The sequence below is a fragment of the Osmerus eperlanus genome, chromosome 22 (genome assembly GCF_963692335.1).
Source record: "Osmerus eperlanus chromosome 22, fOsmEpe2.1, whole genome shotgun sequence".
Classification (NCBI taxonomy): Eukaryota; Metazoa; Chordata; class Actinopteri; order Osmeriformes; family Osmeridae; genus Osmerus; species Osmerus eperlanus.
In genome coordinates, this window is record NC_085039.1 from 6,058,707 (window position 1) to 6,071,911 (window position 13,205).

General features: G+C 42.6%; 1 protein-coding gene across 3 annotated transcripts in view; it reads left to right on the top strand.

Moving 5' to 3' along the window:
• The window catches only part of sipa1l2 (signal-induced proliferation-associated 1 like 2), a 58,039-nt gene extending 52,231 nt beyond the window's left edge, over positions 1-5,808 (top strand). For 2 of the 3 annotated variants that reach the window (XM_062447856.1, XM_062447857.1), the window contains 4 exons: positions 2,046-2,099; positions 2,781-2,898; positions 3,458-3,539; positions 4,078-5,808. In XM_062447856.1, coding sequence (XP_062303840.1) covers positions 2,046-2,099; positions 2,781-2,898; positions 3,458-3,539; positions 4,078-4,224 — 401 coding nt within the window. In that variant the 3' untranslated portion in view covers positions 4,225-5,808. The remainder of the gene's footprint in view (positions 1-2,045; positions 2,100-2,780; positions 2,899-3,457; positions 3,540-4,077) is intronic. The other variant, XM_062447858.1, reaches the window with a different exon arrangement.
• Positions 5,809-13,205: the final 7,397 nt, after the last annotated feature.

Consider the following 13,205-nt stretch of genomic DNA (forward strand, 5'->3'; position numbering starts at 1 on the left):
GTGAAATGTGAAGGGCTTGAAACCAATTTTTGTTTCAGGTCTATTTTAAGATAGTGGGTCCGAGCTTACAGTTCATCTTGTGCTGCCACTAATTACAACCATTTCAGTTGAAACGGAATGTAATGGTTGTGTGTGTTTTAAAGATGCCCAAGATTTGTGGAATTGTTCACCTGAATCGACTTTTAAGACAAGTGTTTGCTAAAAAGTGGTGAGAGGTTACAGTGGATGCACTTCAAAAATGTTGGAGAGGCACGGTCATTTTTGGCCGTGCATGCTAGGGAAACAAAGGAAGGAATCAAATTGTTCAGGGAATCATGGGAGTGCTGACTCGCGTTATTAGCTAGTTGTGGGATTTGAGTAGCTTGCCTTGATTAGCACTCACTCGCTGTGGTCTCAAGGCTTTGTTGCTAAGCACATGGAAAAATATGCACGCTAGCATTAATTAGCATCTAAGGGGCTACGGGTGGGTTGTCATTAGCAAGCATTTTTTTGGTTTCCATAGACCTATGTGTACTGGATGGGGTAATATGTCACTACCTATATGTAGTTACATTTACATTTAGTCATTTAGCAGACGCTCTTATCCAGAGCGTCTGCTAAATATACATATACATGTAGTTACACATGTATATGTATGAAGTACATTTTATGATGTATTATATTGTTAAAATGTAAATTTCTTGTGTATTTAAATGAGCAATTCTCTCTCTCTCTCACACACACACTTTCACACTATCTCTCTCTGTCTCACACATCCTCTCTCCCTCCTCCCTTTGTTTTCCGGTGTTACAATCACCTTGTCTGTGATTTACACTTGTCAACGTTAAGACAATATGCGCCCGGCATTTAGAAAGTGAAGAGTGTTCATTAAAAAAAGCAACTGAAACACAGAGAGGAAAGCGACAGGAAAAGAGGTGTAATTATGGTTGAGATGTTTCCAGCTGCAGTCAAGCCCCGCCCCTCTGCGAAATGACATTGAGTCTGACTTGTGTTGGAGAGAATCCTCTCTTCCCGTCTGTTGCTCGTCTTCCATCCATTTCTTTTATCCAAATACATTGCAATCCGAAGCGGCATCATCTCTGAACACTGTTACAGCATCTCAAAGCCCAATGGAGGTGGAGGAAGCTTGACCTTTCACTATAAGCCTAACCTCAATTTCCCCCAAAGTCCTCAGGATTTCATCTGTGCAGGGATATAAGCGAGGCCATTCTGACTTTTTCAAATGTTCTGCCTTATCCCCCCTCCCCCTTCCTCCTTTCAGAATTGTCTTATGCTCTATTTCTGGAAGGTAACCACATTTTGCTGTGCTGTGCAAAGTGAAAGTGCTTATACCTTACAAATACTGAGACTAATAACTGCGTGAAATTCATTTCAATCTCATTCGTAACCTTCCACTGCTATACTTGCGACCCTGTTCACCCATTGAGAGCGTAGTTACGAGTTAGAGCTTTGTATGAGGTAACGCTCCATAAGGGCACTGCTGACTCACTATCGGTGAAGTCTATTTGAGAATTGCTTAAACGCATACAGGGTATTTTTTAATGAGTAGTTTGTAGCTAATGTGGCAAAAATTAGGGCCCCTCAAAAGATAAGTTTAGGGGGGTCTTTACAATTTATTTTCACAATTTGGGATATAAAACATTCAGCAAGTTCACAGATTGTTTATGCTTGTTGTGTGTGCAGTGATAATCTCTTGTGTTCACTGAGATTCAAAATCATGGGCACATTTATGCTAACAAAATGTGTGCAGAAGTTTTCTAATGTCAATACATTTATTGGTATAATTTATTCTGAACCTTCCAAAGGCATTGTTCACTACTACTGTAACTCTTTCTTTCTAACTTCAAAGCCCATACTCCTTTAATAGACTATGTGAAGGCTGCAACATGCACCACTATCCTCTTAAATACTGCTTTTTGGCCCATTTGTTCTGTACTTTATAGCACTTTTGTGATACAGAAGTGTTTCCTCTGAACAAGGATGGAATGGTGTATAACTGATCAACTATAATAAAGTTGTATTATGCTTTTTAACCACATTTTCAGGTCTGGAGCTTGACAAGGAGGCCAGTAGCTTGTGTCTAAAGAAAGACACTCTAGGTGACTTCACTATTTGATCTTGTCGGGGTGTATTTGGTGTTTCTCATTCTTTTCCAAACACCTTGTCTTACAACCTTTGCATTGTGCCACACCAACATTATTTCCCCTCTGCTGCTGTCAATGCATACTCTATAGGATATTTTATGATGCTTTTATATATGGCTACTAGAATGAAGGTACAATAACCACTGTGCATTTACATTTACATTACATTTACATTTAGTCATTTAGCAGACGCTCTTATCCAGAGCGACTTATAGTAAGTACAGGGACATTCCCCCGAGGCAAGTAGGGTGAAGTGCCTTGCCCAAGGACACAACGTAATTTGGCACGGCCAGGAATCGAACTGGCAACCTTCAGACTACTAGCCCGATTCCCTAACCGCTCAGCCACCCGACTCCCACCTGACATGATGCAGCAATCCTTCTTCTCCTGTTTAGGCTACTTATAGCTGGCTAACTTTCTATTTCCCCTAACCTGACTCTTTTCAGTCTCTGCCCTTGCTGATCTGTAATCGCTAACAATTCATAATCTACAGGTTTTGCGCCAATGTGCAATCTATTTGTGGTGTTTTTTTAATATTGTGCATGCACTTGGATGTTGGTGTGCACTTTCATTTGTTCGATTTTAAGGTTGTGAAAACTTAACGTTCTTGTGTGTGTGCGTTTCTGTCTTGGTTAGCCGACCAGTCATCGTTGTGTTCCATGTCAGATGCCGATCAAGCCCAGCAGGCCCTGGAACTCTCCCAGGAGCTTAGCCGGAGAGTGGCTGCCTCTGAGAGCGCTTCCCTAGAGCTAGGGTAGGTTATTGCACCCACATGTTTTCCAAAGCATTGGTTAAATTATACTAATCTAATTGATAGTGAAGCTGTGTCTCTCTTCTAACAGCAGTTAGATTGAATTTTATCATAGTTATATTAATTCACAATGCTGTCACCATGTCAATACTAATGCAATGAATGTATGTTTCATTTAAGATCTTATCTAGCACAGTAACCAACAATAATTAACCTACTTGAACGATCTTCATCTCTGCCGAGATGTGGCAGTACATTTACATTTAGTCATTTAGCAGACGCTCTTATCCAGAGCGACTTACAGTAAGTACAGGGACATTCCCCCCGAGGCAAGTAGGGTGAAGTGCCTTGCCCAAGGACACAACGTCATTTTTGGCACGGCCGGGAATCGAACTGGCAACCTTCAGATTACTAGCCCGATTCCCTGACCGCTCAGCCACCTGACTCCAGTACCAGGCGCTGAAACTCATGTGAATTCCTTGAAAAGCCAGGCCACTATGAAAGGTTATGCTGTTATTGAAGACAGATGATGTCTAAAAATTGTCTTTCCGTCCCTGTGTAGGGAGAGTGCTCCTGCTCTGCTCACCGGCAAAGTCAATCAGCTGGAAGAGATCCTCATGCAGCTCCAGTACGACCTCCGAAAGGTAACGTTCCCACGGCCCAGGGCGTATCGCTGATTCATTGAACCCAGCTGCACACAACAATAGCAGGAATATAGTCCTTCAGCAGATGTTAAAGGAACACTCCTAACTCGGCTAGATGCTTCCATGCCTTAAAGGGAGACAATGTCCAGATGATTCAAACTGGTTCAATTGGTTATGTACACACCTCAACCCCCAAATATGGAGAATATGTGCATGAGTTAATGTTGGGGTCTATTTCGGGCACCTTTCTTTTTTAGGTTGATATATGTTATATATGTATCATGTGTTCACAGGCTACAGTACATCATTTTCTGTTATAACCTCTGACTGATGACTTCCTATAGAGCGTTTCATGGCAATGATTTAACAGGGGGGACTTGACAGTACATAAAATGTGCATTTTTTACATGTATTACAGATGTACTAGATTTTGATAGGAATCAATAGGTACTTATGAATACTAGGTATTCATTATTATATCATATTTGAAATCTTATGAGCCAAATGTTTTCTGTGTATGTGTGTATCATCCCCACAGGAGCAAGAAGACAAGGCCATGCTGCAGGAGCAGGTCCAACACTTGCGTCAGGACAACCAACGTCTGCACGAGGAGAGCCAGACGGCAGCCGCCCAGCTCAGGAAGTTCACCGACTGGTTCCTCCACTCAGTCGACAAAAAACCCTGAGCTGCACAACATACATATACACACATACACACACATACACACACACACACACAGATTTACTACGACATTGCTAACACCCCACACTAACTGAGCCAGTGCCCATGTTTGATAAACAGTTACTGGGTATAATAAGTGAAATATTGTATATTTGAATGCCAACGTTAATAGAAAAGTAGTGAACTAGCATCCTAATACCAATAGTCATGGTTTGAAAGCAAAACCTTGTGAGTTGTTAACTAAAATCGTAATTTGAGGGTTGAGGGTTAGTTGTGACTAACATGTCTGCAATGACATGAACTCGTAACAGAGTTGACAGTAAGATAAAGGAATATTATGGAAAGGAAGGGAAGATTGTATCAGAGCTGTTGGGACTATTTGCATATTTAAGAAGGAACGTGAATTAAATGAAAGAATGTAACTTATGTAAAATCCTATTCTTTGCTAGATGACAAGTGTATTGGTTCCCTGTCAGAAAACAGACACAAGTCATTTTCAACTTCAGCTCTATTCCACAGATCCCCCTTATAAGATATTAAAGCATTCTGGAACAGGACCTAACCACAGTGTCCTTTTTAGTTGAATAAAAGTTTTGATACTGTAAGTAATTTTGTAGGTTCACCGCTGTAAAATGTCCAAGCAATAAATATGGTAATAGTCACAAAACTGTTATTTATGGTTAGCACTGATTGTGGTGTTGTCAAGATGCGGCTGTGTTTGACTTATTTTTGACATATTTATTTTGCAGGAACAAAAATGTGCCTGACTTAACCAGTGGTGTATGGGTAGTCTCTTCAATTGTTGTAATTGCACATCATTCTTTTCTTTGTCTCATCACACCCAGTCCACAGCTCACCATCATTGTCTAAGAGTAAGTTGTTCAATTGAACCCTTCACCACAACCTTGGTATGCATTGCATTGTATTGTATGGGTAATTTATAAGCCTTGCTCATAGCATATTGGACTTTGTTAGATTTCTTTTTTAAATATATAGTGACCCTGAATTTCATCATTTCAAGATGATTTAATTGTCATATTGTGTAGTACATTGACATGATGACAAACCCTCATGCAGTATAACCTTTGGATTCAAGTTGTGTTTTAATTTTGCCATAGATAATCCTATTTGTATGCAGTTATCCCAGAACACAATGTACCAGATGGATCCAGATCTGTGAAGCCACTTTTTAATTTGTCTTTTATAAGACAAATAGTGTTTGATGTTTTTTGTACAGTACTTTAGAGAAAGCATCTTGTATTTAACACTTTTATTTAAACCTATTCAACCCACCTTTTTCTCTTTTTTTTTCTTTTTTAATAAACAAGATAATTTTGTTCCTTTTGCACTAAAATGAATAGCTCTGTTTTTGAAATATGTGTATAGATGGCAAGAGAAGATATATAAATATATACATATTAAATGGGGTTATTTCCGGAAAGTCCAACATTTGGATGCTGCTAGAGATCAGCTTGTTGTTTTTTATGCTTTTAATTCTTTGTAAAATGTTCTGTTAAATATGGAACAAAAACGTTTGCTTTTTTTAAATAAATGTAGGTTGTTGGAAATAAACAAACATTCCTGATTGAGTCATTTTAACTTTACCAGTGTTTATCACCTGTTTGACCTGTAACCAGAGGGAATAACTTGTTTTGATTTAGTTTTTCTTTAGTGAAATGTTACATGTTTACTGAAATCAAAAGGTATACATTCTAGGCCACTTTACACCATCACAGTTAAAATCCTCACATTCATCACGATCATCCCTTCACATATAATGACCTTAAAATGGTGCCGAGAGGTTTTCTAGTTTTCCTGTGGAAGAAACCTTTCTGAATATAATTAGGTTATTTCTTATTTTTTATGGTGTATTTTGGGATGAACCCTCAAGAATGTGTGAATAGATAAAAAAATAAACGTAAAGGACATCAATGCAATCTTAACTTAACTCAAACTATTAAGGCAATAGAACATGTTAAACTAATGCCATTAGTGATACATTTCCTGTGCATTGTGGCATTTATAAGGCTTGGAATTGTGAGTGGGAGAAAGTGGGACCATTTCCCAGATGGCCACAAGCTCAAGCCAAACATTTTGGGGAGCCATTAGTTCACCTCTCTCACATATGGTTTGACCACAGTGGAGGAGCTGAGTGAGGGGAAAAAAAAACTACAAAAAACAGGAGTGCACCAAATACTGAGGGGCTGTGTCCAAGGGGTGATGAAGAGAAAAATCGAGACAAAACCTGCTACCGCTAAATCTTGTGATGGAGGCAAATACATAGGTTTGTTTTCCGAAATACAGGAAAATAATTCCGGATCACGCCTAGAGTTTCACCTCATGTTTCAACCCGGCACCCTACTACCCTGTCCCGCATCTGTCTCAGTCAGTTGAGCAGATCGTTGGGGCCTTTCATTATTGATTGAGCACTTTGGAGATTACGTGGCATACATGTAGAGCACCTGTGCATGACAAAGTGCTTTTACTCCAAGAGCCTCAACCAGTGAAAGTGCGACACGAAAGACACCACATCGCCCTGGCATTCCCAGTTTATTGAACCAAGGTTGTCTTAATGGATACTCACTTTATAAAGATGTTGGCAGCGCACGCCAAAAGCCAAACAGAGGAGTCGAACAGGGTGAATGAAGCTGTCATTTTTTGGAAGAGAAAGTACAGGAACTCGTCAGAGAGGACCTCAATAATTAAATGACCTGGAGACCTGAATTTATAATATCCGAAGAGGAGAAAAATGATCAATGCTTCAATGCTCTGGTTCTAGGCACTCTGTGGAAAGTAGTATGATTTTAGGTTGTCTTGGTTTTAGCTGAGTAGGCAACTTATACAACCTAGCAGCAGAACCCATAACTTTTCAGGACAAAATAGGCCAAATTGGTAGCAAGAGACCAGGAAGGGGTGAGTTATTGTCTACATAATTTCAATCAAAATAATTATACAGATTTTTCTTTGGCAGAGAGAACCAACTTTGGAGGTTTTGAATGGGAGGTATGGGGTTGTAGTGAAAGGTGACACAGGGATTACAGCTGCAATTACAGTATTTGTTCATGAATCTTTGAAAGATGGGTTGAATATAGACAATAAAAGAACAATTGTTCAATAAATAAACTTATTTTTTATGTAATTTTTTTATTGAACAAGATGATCATTAGAAGTAACATTGCATTCCAATATGTTAAGTTAAGTGTCTCAATTTGATATATTCATCAGACCATAAGATATATTGATTTTGATCTTGATTTTGATTTGATCAGAATCTGAGAAGGACAACATCTGGGTCGGGCAGAAAGGACAGTGAGGAGTTTGGGCACCAGCAATGCGATGCCACCCGTGCCTTCAAACAGGTCCCAGAGGTGTCCCAGAGGTGACATCTGTCTGTTAAGAAGGTTAGCAGAGTAGCTGTTCTGACATTGTGAACTCTCCTGGATACAAACCAAGAAACACAGAGAGCCCTGTTAAGAGTTTAGAGAGATGTGAGGTCATTGTGATGTGAAGTCAATGTAGAGATTATGTTTATGAAAGAGATTCAATTTTGACTGAATTTTCACCCCATGGCTTTAATGCTATGTAGAAATTAAGTAATGGTTTCCATGTTTGGTAAAGATAGAGTAGAGAGAGTAGAGTTGCATTGTGTTGCTACTCAAGGACGATATTGCTTTTATAATTGCATCAACGGGCACAGATTATGCATATTACAAAATACACAATGTAAAAAAAATAAAAAGTGCACAGTAGTCACACAGTAGTTTTACAGTAGTCCTTGGTACAGTGTGCCTAGTAAGTGGAATACAATGTACACAAGTTATGCAGCACAATGGTATCTGTAGAGTGCCCATGAGTAAGTCTTTATAACTTTATTACTCCAAGCACATACATGCATATTTGGGTCCATTTTGGGTTGACAGTATTAGTCAGCCATTCAGAGATGTATAGACATACGAAGGAATGCTATTTTGATCACATTACTGATGCAATATTCTACATTGTACATTCCTGATACAGAGGCTGCTTTTTCTAAATCTCACAATTTGATACTATTTATTTGAAACTTCCTCAAAAATGATCAATAACTTGTTGTTAAAATAATAATTTTACGAATGAAATCTTTACATGGGGCTGTGGAAGTGCAATGCTACAGTGTAACATGTTTACAAGTTAAACTAAGTCAACTGAAGGTCACTATTAGTTTCACTCCAGTTGGCCTCCCATGCTTACATTTAAAATGCATTTGTGTATTAAGCAAGAATTTAAGCGATGTAATAAGCACCAATTAATGTAGTTTGTCAGCACTTACTGTAGAGTGTTCGTGTGTGTGGATGGGCCTGCATGTGGTTGTATGGATGTGCGTGCAAACATGTCACATGATGCACCTCATTATTTAAAGAAAACTCACTCCCTTTAGGAAATTTCACGGGAAGGTCACCAAAAATCTGATGACATAGACATACATTTGTAAAGGGTTCCCAGTTATTTCAGTTGAAAATCGGCAGCATTTGTTGTTGTGCTACATACAATGTGTCTTATTTATTATACTTTTAAATTGGATAAATACAAATGCAAATTTACGTGGAGTTTTCAGTGAACACATTTCTCCACATCCAAGGTATATCTAAAATTAGAGACAGACGACCCTTATCACAGCAGCACCAGTCCAGCTGTCACTGAAAAATATCTAATGGATTCTCTTAAGACGTAGATTTTCAGCTTTTATCTCTGAGAGTAAGAGTGGAGAATCCTTAAGACAATCACAAGGCAGATTAGTGCCTGTGAATATGATGTAATTCCTTATCTGACAGTGGTTGTTAGTAACTGACACTGTTTATGTGAGTAGAGTGAATGCCTTGGAAAAATGAAAGGCTTAGGAGGTGTGTCTGCACCCCATCTGTTTTCTTTGATGAAAAACATCTGGTACTGTGTCTAGCATTTTAATGCAAACCTACTATTACTGTCTGGAGTCACTGTGGGCAATTGGGGAAGAAAAGAAACAAACCAAAGATTTGATTTTGAAATCAAAATGGACGTATTGTTTTGAAACAGCAGTTTCAGTTGTATTTCCTGTATGCTAATGTTGTTGTTTAGCTTGGGTGCCAGCCGAACTTAGCCCCGCCCACAACATTTGATGTCGGGAAGTTGGGTCTGGCATTGCTCCGTTGGGGCGCAACTGTAACGGGGCGACAATGTTTGGGTGTTTTGTGATTGTGACATGTAAATATTGGCTGTTGGTAGGGGGCGGTGTTGAACAATTGTAAGTGATTATTTTAGAATGGTGTATGGTTTGTAGCGTTCCCCAACAGGTGTGCCAAATGGTCTCTAATGAGACCGACGTGATTGGTGACGGGAGGAATTAAATGCGGAGGACGGCATTCAACGGAGGCTGGTTGGTGGCAGGCGCGTAGAAAGGACTCAACTGCGAACCTCCACAGAGTGGAACAACAGCAACCGTTACGATCGAGCAGAAGGACCATACAACGCACTCAACGAAACAACGTCAAGAAACGCTGGAGAACACTGGTATCGTGAGCACCGCCAAAAGACGTACAACGCTCTCTATTTCGGCAGCAAAGGGAAGGGAAATACTCTTGCCTGTACCACATTGCCGTGTAACAGCCTGGTGGTTTAACTTCACTGACGGTGCGGGTCCTGATTTATCTTGTTTTTCTCCCGCAGTTCTCTGGGAAACGAACGCCACCGCTGTGAAAGGACAGTTTTGGTGGAACTGCGGTGCGCTTGCGGCTGCATTACACTGGAGCCCTGAGTCATCAGCTGGGTCGTGAGTGGTGTCTGGACTGGTGGTATAGCTGGACAAATCCTCTCATGAGTGGACTATTTTTTACTTACTTTTATATTAATCTGGATCTTCTGCTACTGCCGTGAGGGACTGGGGGTTATGAGCCTATCGCCGTTTTGCGGCATACGTTTATGGTGTACTATAATGTTTGCAGTGTTGTGGGTTTGCAGTGAAATTGCTGTGGGTTTGCAGTGAAATTGCTGTGGGTTTTGCTGTGAATTTGATGTGAATTGCTGTGGATTTGATAACATTAGCTTTTGGCACCAGGTGTAGAGCTGCGATTTGCTCATGACTTAAGTCTTCTGTTTTTTTTAGAACTGTATTAATAAAGGGATATTTTTTGTAAATTATTTCACCGTGTTGGTTGTGTGCCTCAAGGATCCGAGTTAAAACTCCTATCCGTTACAAATTGGCGCAGTCGGCAGGATCCTTGACACACACAGCATCATGAGTGAAAATGAGGAACAACTGGCAACCCAGCCTCAAAGAGCGAATGCTTTTATGCCATGGTTTATGGGTGTACCGTGGGTCCCGAAGTTTGGTGGAGATGGGGAGTCAGACAGGTTTAGTGAATGGAAATTTCAAATGGAAGCCTTGATTAGGGCCCAGGGGCTGAATACAGAGCAACGGGTTGACTTTATTCTGAGTGCATTAGAAGGAAATGCTAAAAGAGAAGTGGCACTATTGGAACCGGCTAAACGCAACACTGATGTCGCAATTCTGAAAGAACTAGCACTGTTGTATGGAAACCAGCAGCCAGTGGCTAAACTGCGCCTCAAATTTTTCAATGTCAGACAGGAACCAGGGGAGGATGTACGGGCCTTCACCCTCCGCTTACGTGAACTGCACCATCAATGGAGAGCAAGAGAACCCCTTGCAGATGGGACTGATGATGAACTCCTTCGCACACAATTTTCCATGGGTCTGAGGCCTGGCCCAATTGGCCAAGAGATACAGAGACAACTCCGCAGGACCCCCACACTCTCCTTCGCAGAGGCCTTTGATGAAGCTAAGGCACTGGAACGGGAGCAAGGCCATGCCGAAGGCGCCCAAGTCTGCCCAACCTTTGCTAAAACGACAAGGACACCTACTCCTGAGCCCCCAGGTAATACAGATTGGCAACGGATACAAGAGACTTTACGGGCCGAGTTGCGTGAAGAGTTAAAAGAGCAGGTGACTCTGCTAGGAAGGTCTATTGTGGATGAACTGCAGGGGCGCTTGAACATCAGCCCATCAGCACCCTCCCCTTTAATTCCAGCTCATGCCAACTCGACTGGGCGATCACAAACCAGCGGCACGGCCACTCAACCTTCCTGGCCTCCCCAGTCAAAGGCCCCTCAACATCAACGACGGGGGTCAGCTTCCCCCGGGCAGCCACCTTACCAGTGGGATGCTCAAGGTAGAGCTATCTGCAGAGACTGCGGGGAAACTGGCCACATCCAGCGCTTCTGCCCCCGGCGACATCCAAACCAGACGGATTTTCGGTTCTCCCGGTCACAACAGGGCGAGTGAACCGGGAGGGGCCCCCCTCTGCACCCCCACAAAAGCCCTCGATAGTTGGCAGATGCCCTGAGATTGAGGTGTTCGTTCAACAACAACGAGTACCATGCATACTCGATACTGGCTCACAAGTAACCCTCTTTAGTGAAGCACTATTCCAGCGCCACTTTGGTGAAGACAGTATGCTTGACCCTAGTAGTATATCATGGCTGGCCTTGAAAGCAGCCAATGGGCTGAACATTCCTTATGTGGGCTATGCGGTTCTAGATTTCCAGATAGGGGGTATAGACGTGAAAGGGAAAGGGGTACTGGTTGTCCGAGATGACTGCATCAACACGGAATATGGACTCTTGGGCATGAACGTCATAGCGGACTGCTGGACAGGTATTTTTAAGAGTGGGCATCCTGGGGTGGCTGCATTTAAATCTGTGTTCCCTCCTGCTGCAGAAAAAGCCTGGGATGCTGCCTTTGTCGCCTGCCAAAGGACTAAAGCCTCTGTGACCTGCATGGAGCTACAAGGTGTGGCTAGGCTTCCACGGCAGCCCCAAGTGGTGATTCCACCATTGACCGAGATGATCATCTGGGCTCAGGTACCACAGGCTGTTGGCCAGCCTGACTGCCCGTATTGATTGAAAACTTAGAGAACTGTGGCCAAAAATGGAGAGTAGCTAGAGCCGTGAGTTGGACCCGAGGGGGAAGGGTTCCCCTGCGCCTGTGTAACCCTAACCCGTTTTCCCTTGAACTCCCCCAGAGGTGCCCCCTGGCTTTGGTGGTACAGATTGACGAACAGGACATCCAAGGACAGTCAAGATTGGTGTTGCGCAACACTGGACCCCAAGTCATCGAAGTCGACATACGGCATGCAGAGGAAAGCCCAGTCAATGACCACCCAGCCATGTCCCTGGGCGGCGAGGGACTGAACAGCGACCAACAGGCCCAATTGCAAGCCCTACTGCGCAAGTGGTCCCATGTCTTTGCAGCTAACGACGAGGATTTTGGCAGAACTGCCATTGTCACCCATCGGATTCCCACTGGCACAGCACTGCCAAGTCGAGAGCGCTACCGCCCAATCCCTCCAAAACTCTATACAGAACTGAGAGTCTTGTTGCAAGGGATGCTGGACAGTGGAGTGGTTAAAGAAAGCGCCAGCCCGTGGGCTGCTCCGGTGGTCCTTGTTAAAAAAAAAGACGGCTCCTTAAGGTTCTGTGTGGATTACCGTAAACTCAACGCGGTAACCCACAAGGACTCCTTTCCGCTGCCCAGGATTGAAGAATCCCTCACCAGCTTGGGGAAGTCGGAATGGTATTCCACACTTGACCTCGCCAGTGGTTATTGGCAGGTGGAAGTCGCTCCAGACGACCAGGAGAAAACTGCTTTCACCACGCCCTTCGGACTCTACCAATTCGAGCGTATGCCTTTCGGCCTCTGTAATGCTCCTGCCACATTTCAGAGGTTAATGCAACGCTGCTTAGGAGCCCAAGTGTATGATTACCTTCTCATCTACCTTGATGATGTCATAGTGTACTCCACAACTTTCCATGCCCATTTGAAGCATCTTGAGCAGGTCTTCGCCCGCCTCCAAGAGCATGGCCTCAAGTTGCAGCCTCGCAAGTGTCGCCTCTTTCGACGTAGCGTCACATACCTCGGACACGTCATCAGCAAGCAGGGCGTTGCTACTGACC